Here is a 20,385-nt window from a genome sequence, read left to right as displayed (position 1 = left end):
GGTTGAACTTCTTAATCTTTTATGGTTTCTGGATTTTGGGTGATAGACTTTCCGATGAAGGTATTTTCCCATTTTTCTTTCTGTACTTTTGGAATTTTTAGAAAAGTTAAGTCTTTTATGCATTTGAAATTAACTCAGGGAGACATGAGGAATGGATTCGACCTCATTTTTGTCTAAGTGGCTACTCATTTGTCCCAATACCATTTATTTAGTGGTGTATATTTTCTCCAATGAGATGTCAGCTTGATTATATTGTATCTGTGTATAATTTTGTGGCTATTTCTGGATATTATATCCTACTCCATTAGCACTCCATCTCTGTTTATGCGAACATTACACTGTCTGCTTACTGAGTTTCGTAACATCTTTTAATATGTGGTAGTATGGATCCACCTCTCCCACCATTGCTCTTCTTTTTCACACTTTTTCATTATTCTTGCTCTTTTATTTTTCTGTGTAAACTTTAGAATCAATTTATCTAGTTAAAAAAAAAACCTCTTGGATTACACTAAAAGTTTTAATTAAGTTATAGAAAACTGACATTTTTATGATGTCAAGTATTCCTGTCCAATAGCATGTTATATTTCTACTTGTTCAAGTTTTCTTTTGGATGGTGTTTTAGTAGTATTTAAAATTTTTTCTTCACATAGGCTTGAATATTTCTTTCTGTATTCATTCCAAGGTATTTAATTTTTTGTTGTTGTTATTATAAATAGGGTATTTTTATATCACATCATTTATATTGAGAAAACTTGATTTCTGTATTTTGATGTTGTTCCTTACTAGTTTACTGCATTTCTTATTGCTTGTAGCAGTTTTTCAGTTGATTTTCATAGATTTTCTAGATATACAATTATATTTCCTACAATATGCCTCTCTTCTAATTTTTATACCTCTAATTTATTTTTTCTAGTTGATTTCACTAAAAATTAAAAAAAAAATTTTTAATGTTTATTTGAGAGCTAGAGAGACAGTGCAAGTGGGACAGGTGCAGAGAGAGAGGAAGACAAAGAATCTGAATTAGGCTCCAGGCTCTGAGCTTCAGCACAGAGCCCGATGAGGGCGTCAGATTCACAAACTGTGAGACCATGACCTGAGCTGAAGTCAGACACTTAACCTACTGAGCCACCCAGGTGCCCCATAAGCAGGAATTGTCACTGTATATTTTGGAAGAGGTATTGAGAATGGACTTTTAGGTCTTTGAGGGCAGGATTTGCCTCTGATTCATCTTTGTGTCTTGTGTAATGCCTAACACAATGCCTGGCATATGTGGGCTGTACAGAGCAGTGGTTAAGAAGAAGGATCTGATGGCAGACATTTTGGCATTGTGTCCTGATCTGCCACTTTCTAGCAAGTTTCTTAACCTCTCTTCACTTCAAATTCTACATCTGTAAAATAAAAATAATGGTGATATCCACTTCACAGAGTTTCTATGAGGATAATAAAATGAGCTAATGCACATGAAGTACTTAGAATAGCATCTGACATTTTGTATTCACTCAAATGTTAAGTATTATCATTTTTAAGTAAGTATTTACTGGAAGGATTTGTAACCCTCTCTAAGCAAAAGAGAATGTTGATGTGGTTTTTAGAACCATTGAAAAAAATAAATGGAGTCCTGGCATTTACACCAAGATAACATCAACCTTGTAAATAAAACAGTCATTTATCTCTTAGGCTCCTAAGAGGATTCAATTCTACCCAACTATCTTTCTTCCACTTCATTGAGAGGATCACCTGCTACTCAGCCAAAGTTTCCCAGTGGAGGCTTATATGGAACTGAATAGGAATATTTGGGGGCTGTAAATAACAGAAAACCTAATTAAAAAAAAAAAACCCAGTGAACTACCCCTTCACATCCATTAGGATGGTTATTATTTAAAACAAAACAAAACAAAACAAAACAAAACAAAACAAAACAAAACAGGGGTGCCTGGGTGGCTCAGTCTGTTAAGCAGCTGACTTTGGCTCCTGTCATGACCTCATGGTTTGTGGGTTCGAGCCCCACATCTGGCTCTGTGCTGACAATGCAGAGCCTGGAGTTGCTTCAAGTTCTGTGTCTCCCTCTTTCTGTGCCCCTCCCCTGCTCACACTCTTTCTCTCTCCCTCAAAAATGAATAAACATTAAAAAAAAATTAAAACAAAACAGACTGTAAGTTTTGGCGAGGATATGGAGAAATTGGAATTCTTGTGCGTTGCTGGTAGGAATGAAAAATGGTGTAGCTGATATGGTAAACAGTATTGAAGTTCTTAAAAAAATTAAAAATATAATTGCTATTATGATCCAACAATTCCACTTCTGGATATATACTCAGAAGAATTGAAAGCAGAGACATAAAAAGATACTTGTACACCCATACTCATAATCATATTATTCACAATAGCCAAAGGGTGGAAGCAACCCACTGATGAGTGAATAAACACAATGTGAAATACACATACAGTGGCATATTATTCAGACTTTAAAAGAGAGGAAAGGGACACCTGGGTGGCTCAGTCAGTTAAGCATCCTGACTCTTGATTTCAGCTCAGGTCATGTTCTCACAGTTCGTGAGTTCGAGCCCCACATCGGGCTCCATGCTGCTGTGCAGAGCCTGCTTGGGATTCTCTCCCTCTTTCTCTTTGCTCCTCCCCCACTTACATGCACACGTGCACACACACTTTCTCTTTCAAAAATAAATAAGCTTTAAAAAATTGTGCATTTACTTTAAAAAACAAAAAAGGAAATTCTGACACAGGCTACAGTATAGATGAACCTTGAAGACTTTATGCTTGGTGAAACCAGCCAGCCACATACAATGCATGATTCCATTCATATAAGGAAACTTGGAGTAGTCAAATTCATAGAAACAGAAAGTGGAATTGTGGTTGCCAGGAGCTGGGGTGGGTTGGGGTAGGGGGATGAGCAGTTATTGTATAATGGGAACAGTTTCAGTTTTGCAGATGAGAAAAGATATGAATGTGGATGGTGGCGATAGTTGCACAATGCTGCTAAATTGTACACTTAAAAATGGTTAAAATGGTAAATTTTATGTTGCATATATTTTACCACAATTTGAAAACAAAGAAACAGGCCCAATTCAAACAATAAGAATGTGCACTGGCACATAGAACTAGAGACCCTGAGGTGGGGAGTGCCTCTGGGTTGGCTCTAGTGTTTCCCTTGGTTCACCCTCTTCAGGTTGGTACCAAGATGGCTACTACAGTTTCTCACTCACTGCAACCACATCCCCAGAAGAAAAGAGAGCACTTCCATTCCAGCCTTTCAAGCAAAGGGACTGAGCTTCACTCTGATTAGAGTGCTGTCATATGCTTATCCCTGAACCCATGACTGTTGCAAGGGGAATAGAATGAAAGATACTGTCTCAGCCAAGTCCAGAGCCTGAAGTTGAGGATGGGGCAGCTTCCCTCAGGAACGTGGCCTGCCTTAGGAAGGGATGACTAACTGTTACGAAAGAGAAAGGAGCAGATGGGGATGAGTAGGCAACTAGAAACATTTGCTACCTCACATCCAGCTCAGACATATTGAAAAAGTTTTTCAGGGGGCGCCTGGGTGGCGCAGTCGGTTAAGCGTCCGACTTCAGCCAGGTCACGATCTCGCGGTCCGTGAGTTCGAGCCCCGCATCTGTTTCTGATTCTGTGTCTCCCTCTCTCTCTGCCCCTCCCCCGTTCATGCTCTGTCTCTCTCTGTCCCAAAAATAAATTAAAAAAAAAAAAAAAAAAAAAAAACGTTGAAAAAGTTTTTCAGGAGATGTGAAAGCCATCCATGGAGGAGAAATTAACAGGTGAACAAGAACATATAGGTTTTCCTTTTAGCATGAATTCTTAGGAACTGCTAACCTGCAGACTTCGGAACTTTCATCCATACCTCATTGCTTTTGGGGGGACATCTCAGCAAACACCTTTTTCTCTGAGGTATAGTAATATTCATATTACTGGATAAGATGTATCATTTCATTTGCTAATTATTTAGTTTTTAAAGTTTTATTTTTGTTTATGTTTGAGAGAGGGAGAGAGTGCATACACACATGTGAGCAGGGGAAGGGCAGAGAGAGAGGAGGGACAGAGGATCTGAAGCGGGCTCCATGCTGACAGCAGAGAGCCCAATGCAGGGCTTGAACTCATGAACTGTGAGATCATGACCTGAGCTGCAGTCAGATGCTTAACTGACTGAGCCACTCAGGCACCCCTAAATATTTGAGACCCACTTCCATGTTTTTTAGGCCAGGGAAGAGTGTGGGCAAAAGAAAAGATGTATGAAGGAAAAATGATAAACTACTGGTGTAAGTAGTTTGATGTCTCTGGAGCATAGCCTGTGAGAGAATGATAGGAGAGAAGCTGGAAAGTAGAATGGGATCAGATCATAAAAGTCTTTGACTAGGCAGTTCTTGTTTCAGCTTACTTAGGTAAAACACAGTAAAGTGCATTAAGTTTAAGCCAACATCTCAATTTTTACATATGTATATAAATCCATACAATCACCACCCAGACCAAGACCTAAAACATTTCCAGCATTCCAGAAGTTTCCTTCATGCCTTTCCCAGTCAATCCCCATCCTCAGAGGGAACTACTATTTTGGTCTCAGTTGCTGTTCATTAGTTCTGTCTGTTCTTAAACTTCAGAGAAGTGGACTTGTACAATTTTAGCCTTTTGTGTTTGGCTTCTTTTACTCAATGTGATGGTCATGAGGTATCTCTGTGTTGTTGAACGTCTGAGATTTTGTTCATTTTATTGCTCCATAGTATTCCATTGAATGAATATCCAGCAATCTGCTTATGCATTTTCTAGTTGACAGCCATTGGGGTTATTTCCAGTTTTGTGCTAGTGTGACTATAGCTATTATGAACATTCTTGTACATGTCTTTTGGTGAACATGTGTACTCATTTCTCTTGGGTATATACCTAGAAGTGTGTAGGCACGTTTTTGTCTTAGTAGCTACCACCCAACAGTTCTCCAGAGTGGTTGCATCAAGGGAGTTTTGACTTTAGCCTGAGAAAGACTGGAAACAGTGGGATGAAATTTACATTTTACTCTGGCATCCCCTATGGAAGATGGGTGAGATTGTAGACAGACTAGTAAGGAACCACAGACTAGGAGTAATAGACCAGGTGAGGGATGATGAGGCCCTGAGTTCTGGAGGCTTGCATGGAGGGAGAGGATGGTTCTGAGAGATGATAAGAAGATAGACTTGACATGGTTGTTTGCATGTAGTAGGGAGGGAATGGAGTCTAGGATGACCGCCAGGTCTCTGACTTGGTGTTGGCAGAATGGCGGCACCCTTCTCTGAGAGAGGGAGCACTTAGAAAGGAGCAGGTTTGAGGCAGAAGATGAGCTCTTTTTTGAACATCTTGAATCTGAGAGACCTATGTGAGATCAAGGTGGAGGTATCCAGTAAGCAATTGGATACATGGAACTGAAGTTATGGGAAGAGATCCAAGCTGGAGATTTCTGTTAAGGAAACAAGGGAGTGGGTGAACTTTCAGGAAGGGGGTGTAGAAAGAGGATCCCAGAAAGATGATTGAGAAGGCATTTCCTGAGAGGTAGGAGAAAAATCAGGAGCTTGGCCTGCTGTGATGAAAATCCAGGGAAAAGGAGTTTCCAAAAAGAGTTTCCAAAAGCTGCTGAGAAATAAAAAGATGAGCATTGAAAGGGGTCCGGTGAATACAGAGTTTAACCTAGCCATACATGGTGCAGAGGCACCCAGGGTCTTCTGTTTCCACAGTCTTTCTGTGCTAGAAGCCCACATGGGTGAGATGGGCTGATTGGGGCTATCTTCCCTCTCAGGTCTTGTTCACTGGCCTCTCAGCCTGAGGCAAGGGAGAAGGAGAGGAGGAGGGAGATACAGCCTCAGTCTAGGGACAGTGGCTATGGCCTCTCAGAGAAGTTTGTGGAGACCTCAGCTGGACAATAGAGGGCAGATGGCAGCTAGTGCAGGGCTCACCAAGTCCCTCCTGACATTGGAACACTGAAAACATTGACATTTGAACACAAATTTCCCCTGGAGCCTTTCCCCTATGGAAATTTCCAGTTGTAAACCATACTGACTTTAATCTGAAGTGTCAGAAAGGTTGCCCAGGAGTCTGGGAGCCAACCAGCTGAAAGCACATTTGTGTGGAAGTCGGGGCAAACAAAATAGGATTCAGAACATTTTTTGAGATTTGCGGCAGTGGTGAACTTTTCCAGGAAACATGACAAAACTGACCCTCTTAAGCAAAACACTGGGTCTTATCATAATTAATTTGTATTCTTCCTGAAACATAAACTTGGGGAAATGGTGAAGGGAAAGAAAGCACATGTCTTATTTCTTTACCAGGCACAAGGGGCTGGAGGAGGCTCCCATAGAGTTTAATGGGCAGCTTTATGTATTTCTATGCTTTGACTGGAGCTAAAGAGGTCTGTGCCACACAATGGGCAGTTTCTAGTTGGATTTTAAAAGAAAATAACTTTGATCATTTCAAAAGCAATGAAGCCTGATGCAGCGAAGAGAAAAGAAAGCGGTAATTTATGGCTACCATTAAGGACACAAAGACAAAGGCGGAGGGAACATTTCACTAAGTGAAGATTTACAAATGTGTAAAAACCATCCTTATGACTAAAAATAGCGGAGTGTCTCTGGGTACCAAACAAAAGGGGATAGGAGGGAGGGGCAAAGACAGAAAGAGGGATGCAACCTGCCTGCCTTCACTGGGAATGAAAAGGTCAAAAGAAAAACAACCACAGAAAAGTTATTTTCTCAGATTCTCCATCAGGCAGCAGCACTAACAATGAAGGCCCAAAGAGGCAGTCTTCACCTAGGCCCATGGGCATGGGAAGGACAGGGGCCGCAGTCAGGGTGTAGTGCTACAGAGTGGAGAGCTCTGGGAAGGGCATGGACCCCAGGAAGACATGTTTTTGTGCATGAGTTAGGTGGGTATTTTTTGTGATGTTTATTTTTTTTCTGATTACCAAAGGTGTGTTTGTGTGAATAGACAGATCTAAATATACACTATTCATATATATTCATTATTGAATTTTCTCCTGTAAATATATACACACATACACATACGTATGTATGTATGTATGTATGTATGTATGTATGTATGTATATTTACAGGAGAAAATTGGATAAAGAGGAGCTCTGATTAAAACCACTCAGTATTTTCTTGCATCTCGAAATTGTAGTGGCATTTGTTCCTGGAGTGATGCTGAGTGTAGTGGGCTCTGTCATCTGTGGCAAGGGGGGTATGGGAAGTCCCTGTATACATGGGTTCCCTTGTAAGGACTGTCTTGCTTGGAGGGCCAGCTCACATTTGCCACCTGCATCTGCAGCTGGCCCAATCTGACATTATGAGTTCAGGTGGTCATAGATACCATCTGTGTCTCAGGCAAAATTGGTGGTTTCTTGTTCTTGGTGCTCACCTTTGACCTCTAGCCCCCTTTCCCTTCACATTTTGGCTGCCCTGTACATACTCGTTGAACTAGTGTTCAGTGAGATGAGCATCTTCTGCTGTGATTCCTGGCCCATTAGTGCACCAGAGAGGCACAGTCTAAGCAAGTGCCTCAGTGGGACAGGTGGGACACTGCCTGGGGCTGGGGATCACAGAAGGCTTGGGCTGGACAGAATGGAGAAGGGTGCAGAGTGTGTGTGAAGGTGAGCAGGGAAGCTGGGGTTGTCTCCCCTGAATCTCCTGAGGGTCCAACCACATTACTCACCCCAAGTGGAGAGGTGGGAAAGCCCTACAGGTGGCCTTGGAGTTCAGGGAGTATAGGATTCTGAGCTACACAGGACACTTTCTGGGAGCCTCGAGTCTGAATATTTCAGGCCAGAGTGCTATTAGTCCTCACAAAGAGGGACTGGGTCAAGTTGTAGGGCACTGCAAACAGGCAGAGCACGAGGCTCTGAGGGCTGGAACGGAGCAGCGGGGGTGCAGGAGCAGCGGGTTTGGCAACGGGGCCTGCACTGGGGACGCTGACAGCCGCCCTCCGGCCACCACGGCCGCGCCCCCTCCACCCCGAGCCCGGAGGGGGAAGGGAGGGGGACGGGAGGGGAGGCACTGCCCCCCGCGCCGCCCGCCCCGGCCCGGGGAGGACCGTGTGAAAATGAGGCCGGGGCTCGGGGGCCGGGCGGGGCCGGGCCGGGGGTGTCAGAGCGCGGCGGGCAGGGCGCCCGCACACACCTCCCGGCGCCGCCGCCACGCTCGCCGCCTCTGCCCGCAGCCGCCGCGCCATCCATGGGGGTCTTGGGCCGCGGCTGCCCCGGGACGGCCGGGGCGCTGCTGCCGCTGCTGCTGCCGCTGCTGCTGACCGCGGCCGTCCCGCCCGGCCGGAGCCGCGCCCCAGGGCCGCCTGAGGGTGAGTGTCCGCACCTCCGGAGCCTCGGGGACGCACCTGGCAGGGGCATGCGGAGCCGGCGGCGGGAAGGGGTCCCGGGTCCCCTGGTGGGGTCGCGCCGCGCTGGCCCGCCCCGGGCTCGGCTGCGGAAGCTCCGCGTGGCCCCCGCTCCCCTGGGGCCTCACCCGCGGGCCAGGCCACGGAACCACCACCGCTTGGGCTAGAGGCCCAGGGCCTGAGTGCTGCGGCCCGGCCTCGGACACGGGGGTGATGACAGTTCCCAGCCCGGTCCCGCCGCCCGGGGTCCCTGGAGAGCGCCTGCTAGTCAGACTCTCACCCGCTGAGAAAGACGGAGGGCACCGGAGTCACCGGGGTCCGGCTCCTCATTGTGTAGATGGGGAAACTGAGGGCCCCGGGCGGGGTACGTCCGTGAGGTCTCGGCAGCTTTGCTCCTTCCTTTCTTCTGGGGCCGGGAAGTTCGGCCGGCTTCAGGGTTGGCTCCGGAGAGTTTTCTGCCGGTTGAGGATCCATCCGGGAATACCCCGTAAGCCGCAACAAACCGGGGTTTTTTGTTTTGTTTCGTTTTGTTTTGTTTTCTGCTGCCAGAGAAAAGTACTCTGGACGTTCTGTATTAACAGGACTCGTAATATTTTCAAAACTTTTGTTTTTAATTAACATCCTGGAGTGGTGTCAACCCAGGAAATACTTCCACCAAGGCCGGTTTCCAGGTTGAGAGGGTGAGCAGCTGGTTGATGGGGTGTGGGAACCATTCCCACTTTGCACCTCCATCTGAGGGCTGGGGATGGTGTGGTCAGAGCCCAGGGCAAGCTACTCCCCCATCCCCCAAACCCTGAGAAAGCTGACACTGCCTGGTTTTCACAGTGTTTTGTTTTGTTTTGTTTTGTTTTGTTTTGTTTTGTTTTGTTTTGTTGCCAACCTGGTCTTTCCTTCAACAGGCATTTGTTATTGCCTACTCATGTGCCAGGCACTGTGCTTGGCATCAGGGACACCCACTCAGTCTGTAATCAAGACACCATTTAGAGGGGAGGACAGGCAGGAAAACAGAGAGTGACAATTCTGTGTGATATGTGCTATGAAAGGAGATAAATATGGGAGCAGGTCATGGAGGACACCCACCTACACTGGGGGATCATGGTAGGCTTCTTGGAGAAGGTGAGTGAAAGGGTATGTGTGTGTGGGGGGGTGTATTCTAGTCAAAGGGAACAGGCTGTGCCTGGGAAAGGAGCCTGGAAGTGGTATGGTTCATCCCGGGGTTCCCAAAGAGTTTAGCTGATGAGGAGTGAAGGGGGGGTTCTGGTGGGAGGTGAAGCTACCAGAGGACCAAGGCGGGATCACAGAGGGCTTGGGGCACCATACCAAGTGCTTGCTATGGTCTTTTGCAGATGTGGACGAGTGTGCCCAAGGGCTAGATGACTGCCACACCAATGCCCTCTGTCAGAATACACTCACCTCCTACAAGTGCTCCTGCAAGCCTGGCTACCGAGGGGACGGCAGGCAGTGTGAGGGTAAGTGACTGGGGTACCTGTGGTGAGTGGGCCAGCAGGTGAAGCTCCCTACCTCCTCAGCACTTGTAGTGACCACTCATGTTGGTAAAAGTGCTGCTCCTCTGCCCCCCCAGGTCATACCACCCACCCCCAAAATCCATTTCAGACCCTTAAAGCACTAGGAACATCAGGTCTTTCCTAGAGCTGATCATACAGTTTTATGTGGTTCCGAAATGTCCTTTTGTCTGGCTTGTGAAAAAGAAAAGAGGTGCTTTAGTATTTTTGGTGCCTATCAGTTTGGGAGCAGAAAGCCCCAATCAGGAGAGCCGTGCCTGCCAGGGAAGCGCTGATCCTGCGCCTCCCTGGGGCAGTTTACACCCTCTCCCAGGAGTCTGAGTGCAGGAGTCTTGCCCTCCACTGCTGGCTCTGGAGGCTCCATCTTGTTCTTGGCTTCAGGCTGGCGTTGTGACCTCCCAAACTTTAGAGGTACACCAAGCGCCAGCCTTATTTGAAGCTGCATGTTCACCCTGGAAAGATGTAGGCAGAGGGATACCTTGAGCCCTTGGAGTTCCAGGTCTTTGAGCCTAAAGTCTGATCTCTGTCATCCTGTGTTCTGGGCCAGTGTCATGAATTCTGAAATTCAGAACTAGCCAGAGACTGGGTACTGAAAGGAGGAGGCTATTCCTGGGGATGGAAATCATGGCATGTTGGAACTGGCAGGGCTCTTCAGGGGAGCTCTGACGTTCCTATCCCTCATATGTGAGACCCTGAGGCCCCTGGGGAATTGAGAGGGGGGCTTGTGGCCATAATAACACAGTTAAAAGAAAAGTGAAAGAAAGTCAGATGTCTACCCTATCTCTGTCCCTGGACCCATATCTCTTGTATTCACTCAGCCTCCTGATGTCCTTCTTTGGTGAGAAATCCTGATATTTATACTTTGTGCATGAGGAGCAAAACTTGCCTCTCCTATCAGAGGAGACATGCTCCTGGTCAGGTTCGTAGCAAACGGGGTTGGTAGTCTATCCTTAAAGCCCTTGTGTTTCTTCAAGTTCATGTTTTCCCAGAGATAGGCAGCCACCTCTCACCGAAAGACTACCTCTCCCTGAGACATCTCTGCAGGTTCTTCCATACCACACTCTCACTGTATTAAATATTCTATTTACAGTACTGGAATTCACACATGTTGGTACCCTGCTTGGGGGAAAAATGTTCACTCTTTCACTGGTTTTCCAGTCACTGTATACTCTCTGGGGGTGGAGATGGGCAGAAACTGTGCTATGGTTTCTTTGAGTTAGAATACATATTTAGTAAATGATGTTGAATGACAAGTGGCAGGAATTTCCTTATTCTTAGCTGTTGGGCTTGATGTATGACACATGGAATTGAATTGCTGACAGTTTATAGCTGAAAAGCCTACTATTTAGCTTAAAATAACTAAAATGATTGACTGGAATTGTTGCTTTTATATATTTAAATTGGCTCTAAAATGATAATATATATTATTGGTATGTATGAAATAGTATCTTTTATTTATTTATTTATTTATTTATTTATTTATTTTTAAGTTTACTTATTTATTTTGAAAGAGAGAGTGAGAGAGCATGCCATGAGTGGGGGAGGGAAAGAGAGAGAGAGGGAGAAAGAATCCCAAGCAAGCTCCCTGCTGTCAGCACTGCATCCTACCAGGGACTGATTGAAGGGCTTGATCTCAGGACTGTCTCAGGGCTCAATCTCACAAACCGTGAGATCGCGACCTGAGCAGAAATCAAGAGTCTGATGCTTAACCAACTGAGCAACCCACGAGCCCCTAGAGGGATTTGATCTTTTAAATGCTTGTAATACTTTTGAATACATATGAAGTTATGTTTTTTCATTATAAGAATTGATATGGTAGGAATTGACACAATAAGTGAATGTCCTGTGTTTCCTCACAATAAAATTAAGGTTATGCATTTGTAGTAATACACAAAGTAAAAGTAAAAAGTAAAAAAAGCTTTTGTCAAGGCTACTATGGAAGTGCTATTATACACTTTTTAGTGCATTACATGGGGAGGAGACACATGATGTTAATATGTCCCACTACTGGTGATATTAACCTTGATCACCTGGTTAAGATGGTGCATCCTGAGGGGAGAAAAGTTACAAACAGAGATGGAGGCAAACCATAAGAGACTCTTAAATACAGAGAACAAACTGAGGGTTGATGGGTGGGGAGGGCAGGGAAAATGGGTGATAGGCATTGAGGAGAGCACTTGTTGGGATGAGCACTGGGTGCCGTGTGTAAGTGATGAATCATGGGAATCTGCTCCTGAAGCCAAGAGCACACTGTATACACTGTGTATTAGCTAACTTGGCAATAAATTATTAAAAAAAAAAAAAAGATGGTGCATCCTGTGTTTCTCTGTTGCAAAATTACTATTTTTTCTTTTTGCAATAACACATATCTTAGGGTAGATACATTCAGCCTGTGCTAATACTCTGTTACTTCTCAAGTCTTTTTTTTTTTAATCTTTTTAAAAAATGTTTGTTTATTTTTGAGAGAGAGAGAGAGCACAAGCAGGGGAGGGGCAGAGTGAGAGGGAGACACAGAATCCGAAGTAGGCTCCAGGCTCTGAGCTGTCAGAGCAGAACCTGATGCAGGGCCCCAACCTACAAACCATGAGATCATGATCTGAGCTAAGCTTAGCCAACTGAGCCACCCAGGAGCCCCTCTTCTCAAGTCTTTGCCCACTGATTTTGGCATCCAACTGTGGATCTTGTCTGCAACAATTATTACTATGATGTAATAATTGGTAATTCTGTATTTCCCTCATTCCATATACATCTATTAACTGAGATTCTTCTGTAAGGAAGACTTGTTGCTTCTCCCCCATTTATTTATGCATTGATTTATGTATTTATGCCAGTATGGACTGGTAGATATTTAATTATATGTATAGTTATTTGTTTTGGGCTCAAATTGTTTCAGCTTTAGCCATTGGGAGCTCCTTCACATTGTTTCCTGTGTCCTTTTGACATGCTCCCATCCTTTTTGGGGGCAATTCTTTGTTTTCTGGTACCATAAGATACCACAGACTCATCTTGTATTTTCCCTTCCCAGCCCTGGAACCAACCACTTCTTTAAGGAACCTTGGTTTCTTTTATTGGAAAATGGTATATAGAAACCAAGATCTGAATGCTTGGTGTTCTTACTGTTACTGGGATGTCACTGTTCCTAGGCTATCTCACTGCACAGAACTAGGAACCATATGTATGTATTCTAACCCACATATACACATTTATCTATATTTATTGCTTATATTTATCCATTTGTATATATATTAAAAACAATGACTTACACTGATGATGCTTTGGATTCCAAAACAATGCCACAAGATTCATTGAATCTCCCTCTTTGGTTATTCATAACTTCTTTTTCCAACAGTGAGAAAGGTGGCTCTCATTATCTGCAAGATAGTTACTTGTTTGTTGAATCCAAGTGTACACATAAATAATTTACAACACTATTAATCTATAGCCTTGCAAGTAAAACAGATTTACGAGAGTACAGTATCTGTTTGTAGCTATCTTTATTTTTAGCCTTACAACATTCAGTTAATATATTGGTTTTCAGAGTCACTTGGTGTTAGTACTTTTTTTTTTCTACATTTCCTTCAGTGTGGTTGTTATTCATTTGTAATACAGTTGAGTTCATTTGTTTCTGTTTGTATCCTATTTTTTATGTGTTCTTCCCCCACCTCTGTATACTAGATTATATATGTATGTACATAAGAAGATATGTATTTACTTCTGTATATATGTATATATTCATCTATGTATCACTATGGTGCTGAGAGTCAAAACTATATAAAAAGGCATACTCAGGGGCACCTGGGTGGCTCAGTCGGTTAAGCGTCTGACTCTTGGTCTTGGTTCAGGTCATGATCTCACAGTTTGTGTCATTAAGCCCCACACTGGGCTCTGTGCTGACAGTGTGTAGTCTGCTTGAGATTCTCTCTCTCTCTCTCTCTCTCTCTCTCTCTCTCTCTCTCTCTCTCTTTCTCTCTATTTAAAGTTTAAATAAACTTTAAACATAAAATAGAATAAAATAAAATTAAATTAAATTAAAAGGCATACTCAGAGAAGTATTACTCCTTCTCCCTATTCTTGTTCCTCCGTTCCTCATTCCTCCTCTCTCTTTTTTTTAATGTTTGTTTGTTTGTTTGTTTGTTTGTTTGTTTATTTATTTATTTATTTATTTATTTATTTATTTATTTATTTTGAAAGACAGAGAAAGAGACCATGCATGTGAGCAGGAGAGGGGCAGAGAGAGAGCAGGGGAGGGACTGTTGGGGAAGAGCCAGACATGGGGCTCAATCTCACAAACTGTGAGATTGTGACCTGAACCAAAATCAAGAGTCCAATGCTTAAACCGACTGAGCCACCCAGGTACCCCTCATTCCTTCTTTTCATCCTTTTCCCACATACCATGGATTGATTACCAATCTTTTTTAGTTTCTGATTTATTCTCCTGCCTCCTAGATTTCTTTTGCAGAAAATGTGTAATTTTCCTTTTAACTACTTTAGTGAATTCTAATTTGTATACCATAAAAGACACCAATTCTAAATAAGTATAAAAATCAATGATTTTGAGTAAATTAGCTGAGTTGTGCAGCCATCACATAATCCACTTTTCAAACATTTCCCTTGTCTCAGTAAGATCCCTTATGCCCAGGTACAGTTAATCCTTATTCCCAGCCCCAGCTCCAGGCAGCCTCTAGTCTACTTTCTGTCTCTATAGATTGGCCTTTCTGGATATTTCATATAAATAGAATCATACAACATGTGGTCTTTTGTTTTTGGCTTTTTAAAAAAAAATTTTTTTTTAAATGCTATTTTTTAATTTATTTTTGAGAGAGGGAGACAGATCGTGAGTAGGGGAGGGGCAGAGAGAGATAGAAACACGGAATCTGAAGCAGGCTCCAGGCTCCAAGCTGTCAGCACAGCCCAACGTGGGGCTCGAACTCATGAACCACAAGATCACGACCTGAGCCGAAGTTGGCTGCTTAACTGACTGAGCTACCTAGACGCCCCTCACCCAGCATGTTTTTGAGGTTCATCCATGTTGTAGCCTGTACTGGCATTTTATTTTATTTTTTAATTGTTAACTAGTATTCTGTTGTATGGACATACTATATTTTGTTTATCCATTCACTAGTTGATGGACATTTGGCTTGTTTCTACTTTTGGGCTATTATAAGTAATGTTGCTATGAACATTTACCTGCAAAGTCTTTGTTATGGACATAATTTTTCATTTCTTTTGAATATATACCTAGGAGTGAACTTTCTAGATCACACATGGTAAATTTATGTTTAACCTTTTAAGAAACTGCTATACTGTGTCCAAAGTGGTGCCATCTTACATTGGCATCAGCAGTATATGACGGTTCCCATTTCTTCACATCCTATTGTCTGTCTTTTTAAAAAATAACTATTTATTTATTTTTGAAAGAGAGAGAGAGAGAGAGTGCAGGTGGAGGCAGGCCAGAGAAGGATCTGAAGTGGGCTTGGCACTGACAGCACAGGGCCCGATCCATGCAGGGCTCAAACTCATGAACTGTGAGATCCTGACCTGAGCTGAAGTCAGACGCTTGTTTAACTGACTGAGCCACCTAGCCTCCCCTATTGTCTGTCTTTTTTTTTTTATCATAACTGTTCCTGTGAGTGTGAAATGGTATCTCACTGCAGTTTTAATTTGAATTCCCCTAATAATTAATGATGTCGGCCGTCTTTTCATATGCTTTTTACCCATTTGTATATCATCTTTGGGTGACATGTCTATTCAAATCTTTGCCCATTCGAAAATTGGATTGTTTGTCTTCTTTGTTGTAAGAGTCCTTTGTAAGTCCTTTATAACATATGTGATTTGCAAATATTTTCCACCAATCTGTGGCTTGTCTTTATTTTCATAAGTATAAAAGTTGTAAATTTTGATAAAGTCCAACTTATTAATTTTAAAATTTATGAATTGTGTGTTTGGTGTTGTATCTAAGAAATCTTTACCTAATCCAAGGTCTCAAGATTTTCTCATAAAAGTTTTATGTTTTCTCTTTAAAGTTTTATAGTTTAAGCTCTTATATTTGGGTCTCTGATCCATTTTGAGTTGATTTTTGTGGAGATATGAGGTAAGGGTCCAAATTCATCTTTTGCTGATGGATATTAATTGTCTAAGCACCATTTGTTGAAAAGACTATCATTTCTCCCAACAAATTGGACAAGACGATCATTTGTCCCAACAAATTAGACAAGAGTGCTAAAGCACTCTTATCTAAAATCAAGTGACCATAATTATAATGGTTTATTTCTGGACTCTATTCTGTTCCATTGATCTGTTTTTCTTTATGCCTGTATCACACTGTCTTGATAACTATAGATTTTTGGTAAGTGAAAGTCCTCCAAATCTGTTCTCCTTCTTCAAAATTGTTTTGGTTCTTTTGAGTCTTTTGCGTTGCTATATAAATTGGATAAGCTTGTCAAGTTCTGTCAAAAAACATGCTGGAATTTCATGTGTGTGTTTTTTCATATTCCCTTATTTTTTTTCCCTGATAATAAACTATGGGTACTCTCACATTTTGATTTTTTAACTTAGTAGTATATCCTAGAAATCACCCTAAATCAGTTCATAGAAATCTTTCTCATTCTTTATTTTTTTAATTAATTAATTTTTAACAGCTGCACAGTATTGGATCGAATAAATGTACTGTAGTTCTTCAACTACTCTCTCCTATGTATGGGCATTTCGGTTGTTTCTAGTATTTTGTGATTACAAACAGTACTGCAGTGAATTACCTTGTGCATATTTATTTTCCTGTTATTGGAGATGTATCTTGAGGATAGAGTCCTAGAAGTGGGATGGCTGGTTGGAAGGTAAATACATTATATCTCCATACTAAAGAGATGCCACCTGTCTGGCTTACTTCTGTTTTATTCCTCAGACATTGATGAATGTGAAAATGAATTCAACGGAGGCTGTGTCCATGACTGTTTGAATATTCCAGGCAATTATCGCTGTACTTGTTTTGATGGCTTCATGTTGGCTCATGATGGTCATAATTGTCTTGGTAAGGAAAACAGTTGGAAATCGCAATTCTACTCTACCTACCCTCTGGCACCCCACACTTTTCTTTCCTTTGATGAAAACATACTCATTAAAACAAAAAGGGGATCAGAGACTTGTGTTTTCTGGCCCCCTCAAAATCATAGTCCCTGAGAGAAAACCAGGTAAAGTGCTTTGGTTTATATGTGATCATTCATAATGTAAATTCTCCATTAGTCTAAGGAGATGGACAACATCATTGTTACTACGTATTGACTTTCTAGCATTGACTTGTCACCTTTAAGATCTTTGATTTAATGCTGTAAGTATCTCTATTCTAGAATTAGGTAAAACTACTTATTCTGAAAATTCCAAATATGTGATTGGATTTCAGCCAGGTAACCCCACCTCCTTTTTTCTTGAAAGGCAAAGGGGTTCAAACAGAAACCTTCCATTAACATCATCCTATTATCCCACAAAACAGAAACATCTGTCGGAGTTTTAGTTCCTGAGTTACGGACTGCAAAGAGCATTGTTTACATTGGTTGCTTATGCCAGGAATAAACAGAATTCGGAAATAGCAAGCAACTGGATGGGGCTGGGTGTGGAATAGTCTTAGAGGATGCAGCACACTTGGCAGAAAGGTATTCCTGGTCTGTTTGCATTTTAAGGCTGGTGTTATCAGTTGTGCAGGAGGACATCATGGGACACAGATGGCATCAGGGTCCTTTGATGCTGATGACCTTTTATGCAGTTAACCTGCTGATATCTGCTTGGCTGACCAAGGAGTAACTTGAACCAGGTCCTGACACAGAGTGGACAGCTACTGAGATGCTCCCTTATAGTACAGGGGGAATGGCCACTTGATTAAATGCTTTGAGATCAGCATAGATAAGTACGGACAGAACTTGTTTTTTGAGTGGTAGAGAAGGAAAGTCTTTCCAAAGTCTTTTGATTCTGGGAATCAATCCTTGTATGATGTTAATCCCGCTTCACTGTCACCTGGAACCCCATCCTGAAATAGATTCTGTCCCTTCCTATTTGTGCTGTGTGAGAGGTCAGTCTTTGGGTCAGACCACTTGGCCTTCAAGCCTGTAGCTGTCAGGAAGATTTGATTGAGGGCTGGGGGCTCACTAACCCCTTTGCAGACTGTCTAGGGCAGCCAGGCCTCAAAAAGACACTAGAGAGACCATCATGACAACAATAATCAATTAAGATTAATTAAAAACTGAACAAAATATGAAGTCACTTTCAGTGTGTAATATTTTGGGAAGCATGCAGTATGTTTGGAGGGTTTGGCTTTGTTTTTTTACCATTATCTGGGGTAAATCTCACATGTCCTTTTGGTTTGCCAAAAGTGGCATTTTGGGAATTTATATCTAATGGCAGATCTAGTCATTACAGTTTTGCCTAAACCCCAAGTTGTGCTTGGGGGAATGTGTGAGATTCTTAAGAGCAACAGGCCAAACTATGCAGGGTTTAAGGACCTGGGCCAGCGTTGGGTCAGGTGGTTTTGAGGAAAGGCCAGTTCAGAAATCCTCAGCCCAGGAGTCTTTTCCTTGCCTTGTCTGCTAACACAGATATTTCAGCAGCCTCTCTCCATTCCCCCCCTTTGGGGTCTCTTTGTGGACTTGGTAGCAAGGATCTTCCTGACAGAAAGATCCTGAGTATCCACTGAGTGTATCCAAAGGGGCAAACGATTCTTTAAAGGAAGCCATGAGAAATAAAGTGATATAGTTAGAAGAGCAGGACCAGCAGATACAGAGATTTCTCTGCCATTTAGACTTGAAAGGGTTGAAGCATTTTGTGACAAGGAAGCTCAGAGCCAGAACTTTTCAGGAGCAGTACTTTCCTGTGTTCTCTGGGATGACCCCTTGCCTCTCCTCAGCCCCTTACCACATACTAGCTACAATATACCAGAATATACACAGTACAAATACTACTTAAATCTGGCACCAAACCCAGACTGCTCCAAGATCCTGAATGCCATTGAGCTTGAAAAATGAAATGTAGCTCTTCCACATAGCTCACCTGCCTGAATTCAGTTTCCATTTTTTGAGTGTCTGGGGGTGCATTGTAGCTATTCAGTGTGGGGGCCGTGGTTCTCAACTCTGGCTGCACATTAGAATCACTGGAGAAGTTTAAAACAACACCACTGCCTAAGTCTCATCCAAGACTAGTTATATCAGTGTCTCAGGAGGTGGGGTCCAAGCGTCTGGGTGCTAACATGCAGCCAGGGTGGAGAACCACTGTTTTGCAGTCTAGAGAAACTTGCCAGGCTAGTGATACCTCTTTGTGCATGTGAACACACACACTTTTGTATTAATTCAGTCAGAGTGTGTCACCTCAATGGCACATTTCTAATTGCTTTGGAGAAAGGAATAGTGGGTTAAATGGAGGGTGGGTGGGTGATGGCTCAGAGGGGAGCACACCTTTATTCAAAACCAATCCAGGATTTGGTGTTCAGGGAAACAGATCTCTCCAGCTCACCATGAGTCCTCACCATGGAACACCTTGGCCAGGTGTGTTCCAGAGTAGCTCATCCTTTGGAATGTGCTCCCTTCACCCTTTGGCATAGAGAAGGGCAAGTTTGTTAGGCTTAAGGGGATGGCTCGGGTCCCATCAGTTTAGAAAGGCATCTGCCTGGTAGTGTGGGAGGATGCATGACTGTAAGATCAGAAACTTGAAACCAGATAACAGATATTTAAATGTGAATTTTCTTGTTATGGATGTGCCCAGAAGCTAATGATAGGCACATGGGAAATCAGGCTAGAGAAATAAATTGCTTTTATATCAGCCTTCTCCTTGAGTCTTTGTCATGTCTGAGAATTTTCTGGAAGTTTCCTCTTATTTGGCTCTAGTGATGCTGTGCTCTCCTGCTTTTTTGTTCATGCATTGAACAATTAATGTGCACCTGAAGTTCCAGGGCTATGCTAAATAAAACAAAGGTCTCTGTCCTCAAGGAGTTCACAGTCTAGTGGAGATGGATAGGTAAAAGATTTTGAGGGGTCCAAGGTACAAATTAAAAAAAAGAAGATTTTGAGAATACACTATGGTAAGTGTATTGGTAGAGCCATGCACAGAGTAATTTATGACACAGTGGAAGGAAAGTCCCCTAACTCCATCCTGGGGGGCACAGAAAGACAGATAGAGGAAGATTCACCCCCTTTCTGTCTTTCTGATGGCTCCTCTTCTGGAGCTTCTGCTGTCTCACCTACCTCCTGCTGCTGGTATTCTCCCAAATTCTACCTCTGGCTATGTGCTCTCTGCAACCCTTCTGTCCCTTCCCACACTCCTGCCTGGGGCTTTCTTATCTACATCCACCACTTTATAAGGCCACCACAAGTAAATGACTTGCAGAGGTGTCTTTACAACACCAGACTCAGGTTTCCCTCTGCTACTGGACCAAGGCCTGAATGTCAGCATCTCACATATATCACCTCCCTACCGTGGTGGGGGCCAACCACAGCCCCATCCCCATTTCCCTACCCA

The 20,385-nt window shown here is 42.9% G+C and overlaps 1 protein-coding gene across 4 annotated transcripts in view; it reads left to right on the top strand.

Moving 5' to 3' along the window:
• The first annotated feature begins 8,085 nt into the window (after positions 1–8,085).
• Positions 8,086–20,385, top strand: part of SCUBE2 (signal peptide, CUB domain and EGF like domain containing 2) — a 64,442-nt gene continuing 52,142 nt past the window's right edge. For 3 of the 4 annotated variants that reach the window (XM_047878776.1, XM_047878777.1, XM_047878774.1), the window contains exons 1-3: positions 8,086–8,332; positions 9,715–9,837; positions 16,793–16,918. In XM_047878776.1, coding sequence (XP_047734732.1) covers positions 8,212–8,332; positions 9,715–9,837; positions 16,793–16,918 — 370 coding nt within the window. In that variant the 5' untranslated portion in view covers positions 8,086–8,211. Of the gene's footprint in view, positions 8,333–9,001; positions 9,485–9,714; positions 9,838–16,792; positions 16,919–20,385 lie in introns of those variants that run through there. The other variant, XM_047878775.1, reaches the window with a different exon arrangement.

This window comes from Prionailurus viverrinus, chromosome D1 (assembly GCF_022837055.1).
Source record: "Prionailurus viverrinus isolate Anna chromosome D1, UM_Priviv_1.0, whole genome shotgun sequence".
NCBI classification, from domain to species: Eukaryota; Metazoa; Chordata; class Mammalia; order Carnivora; family Felidae; genus Prionailurus; species Prionailurus viverrinus.
The sequence above is the reverse complement of the archived record's forward strand: the minus strand, read 5'-3'. Positions and strand labels throughout refer to the sequence as shown.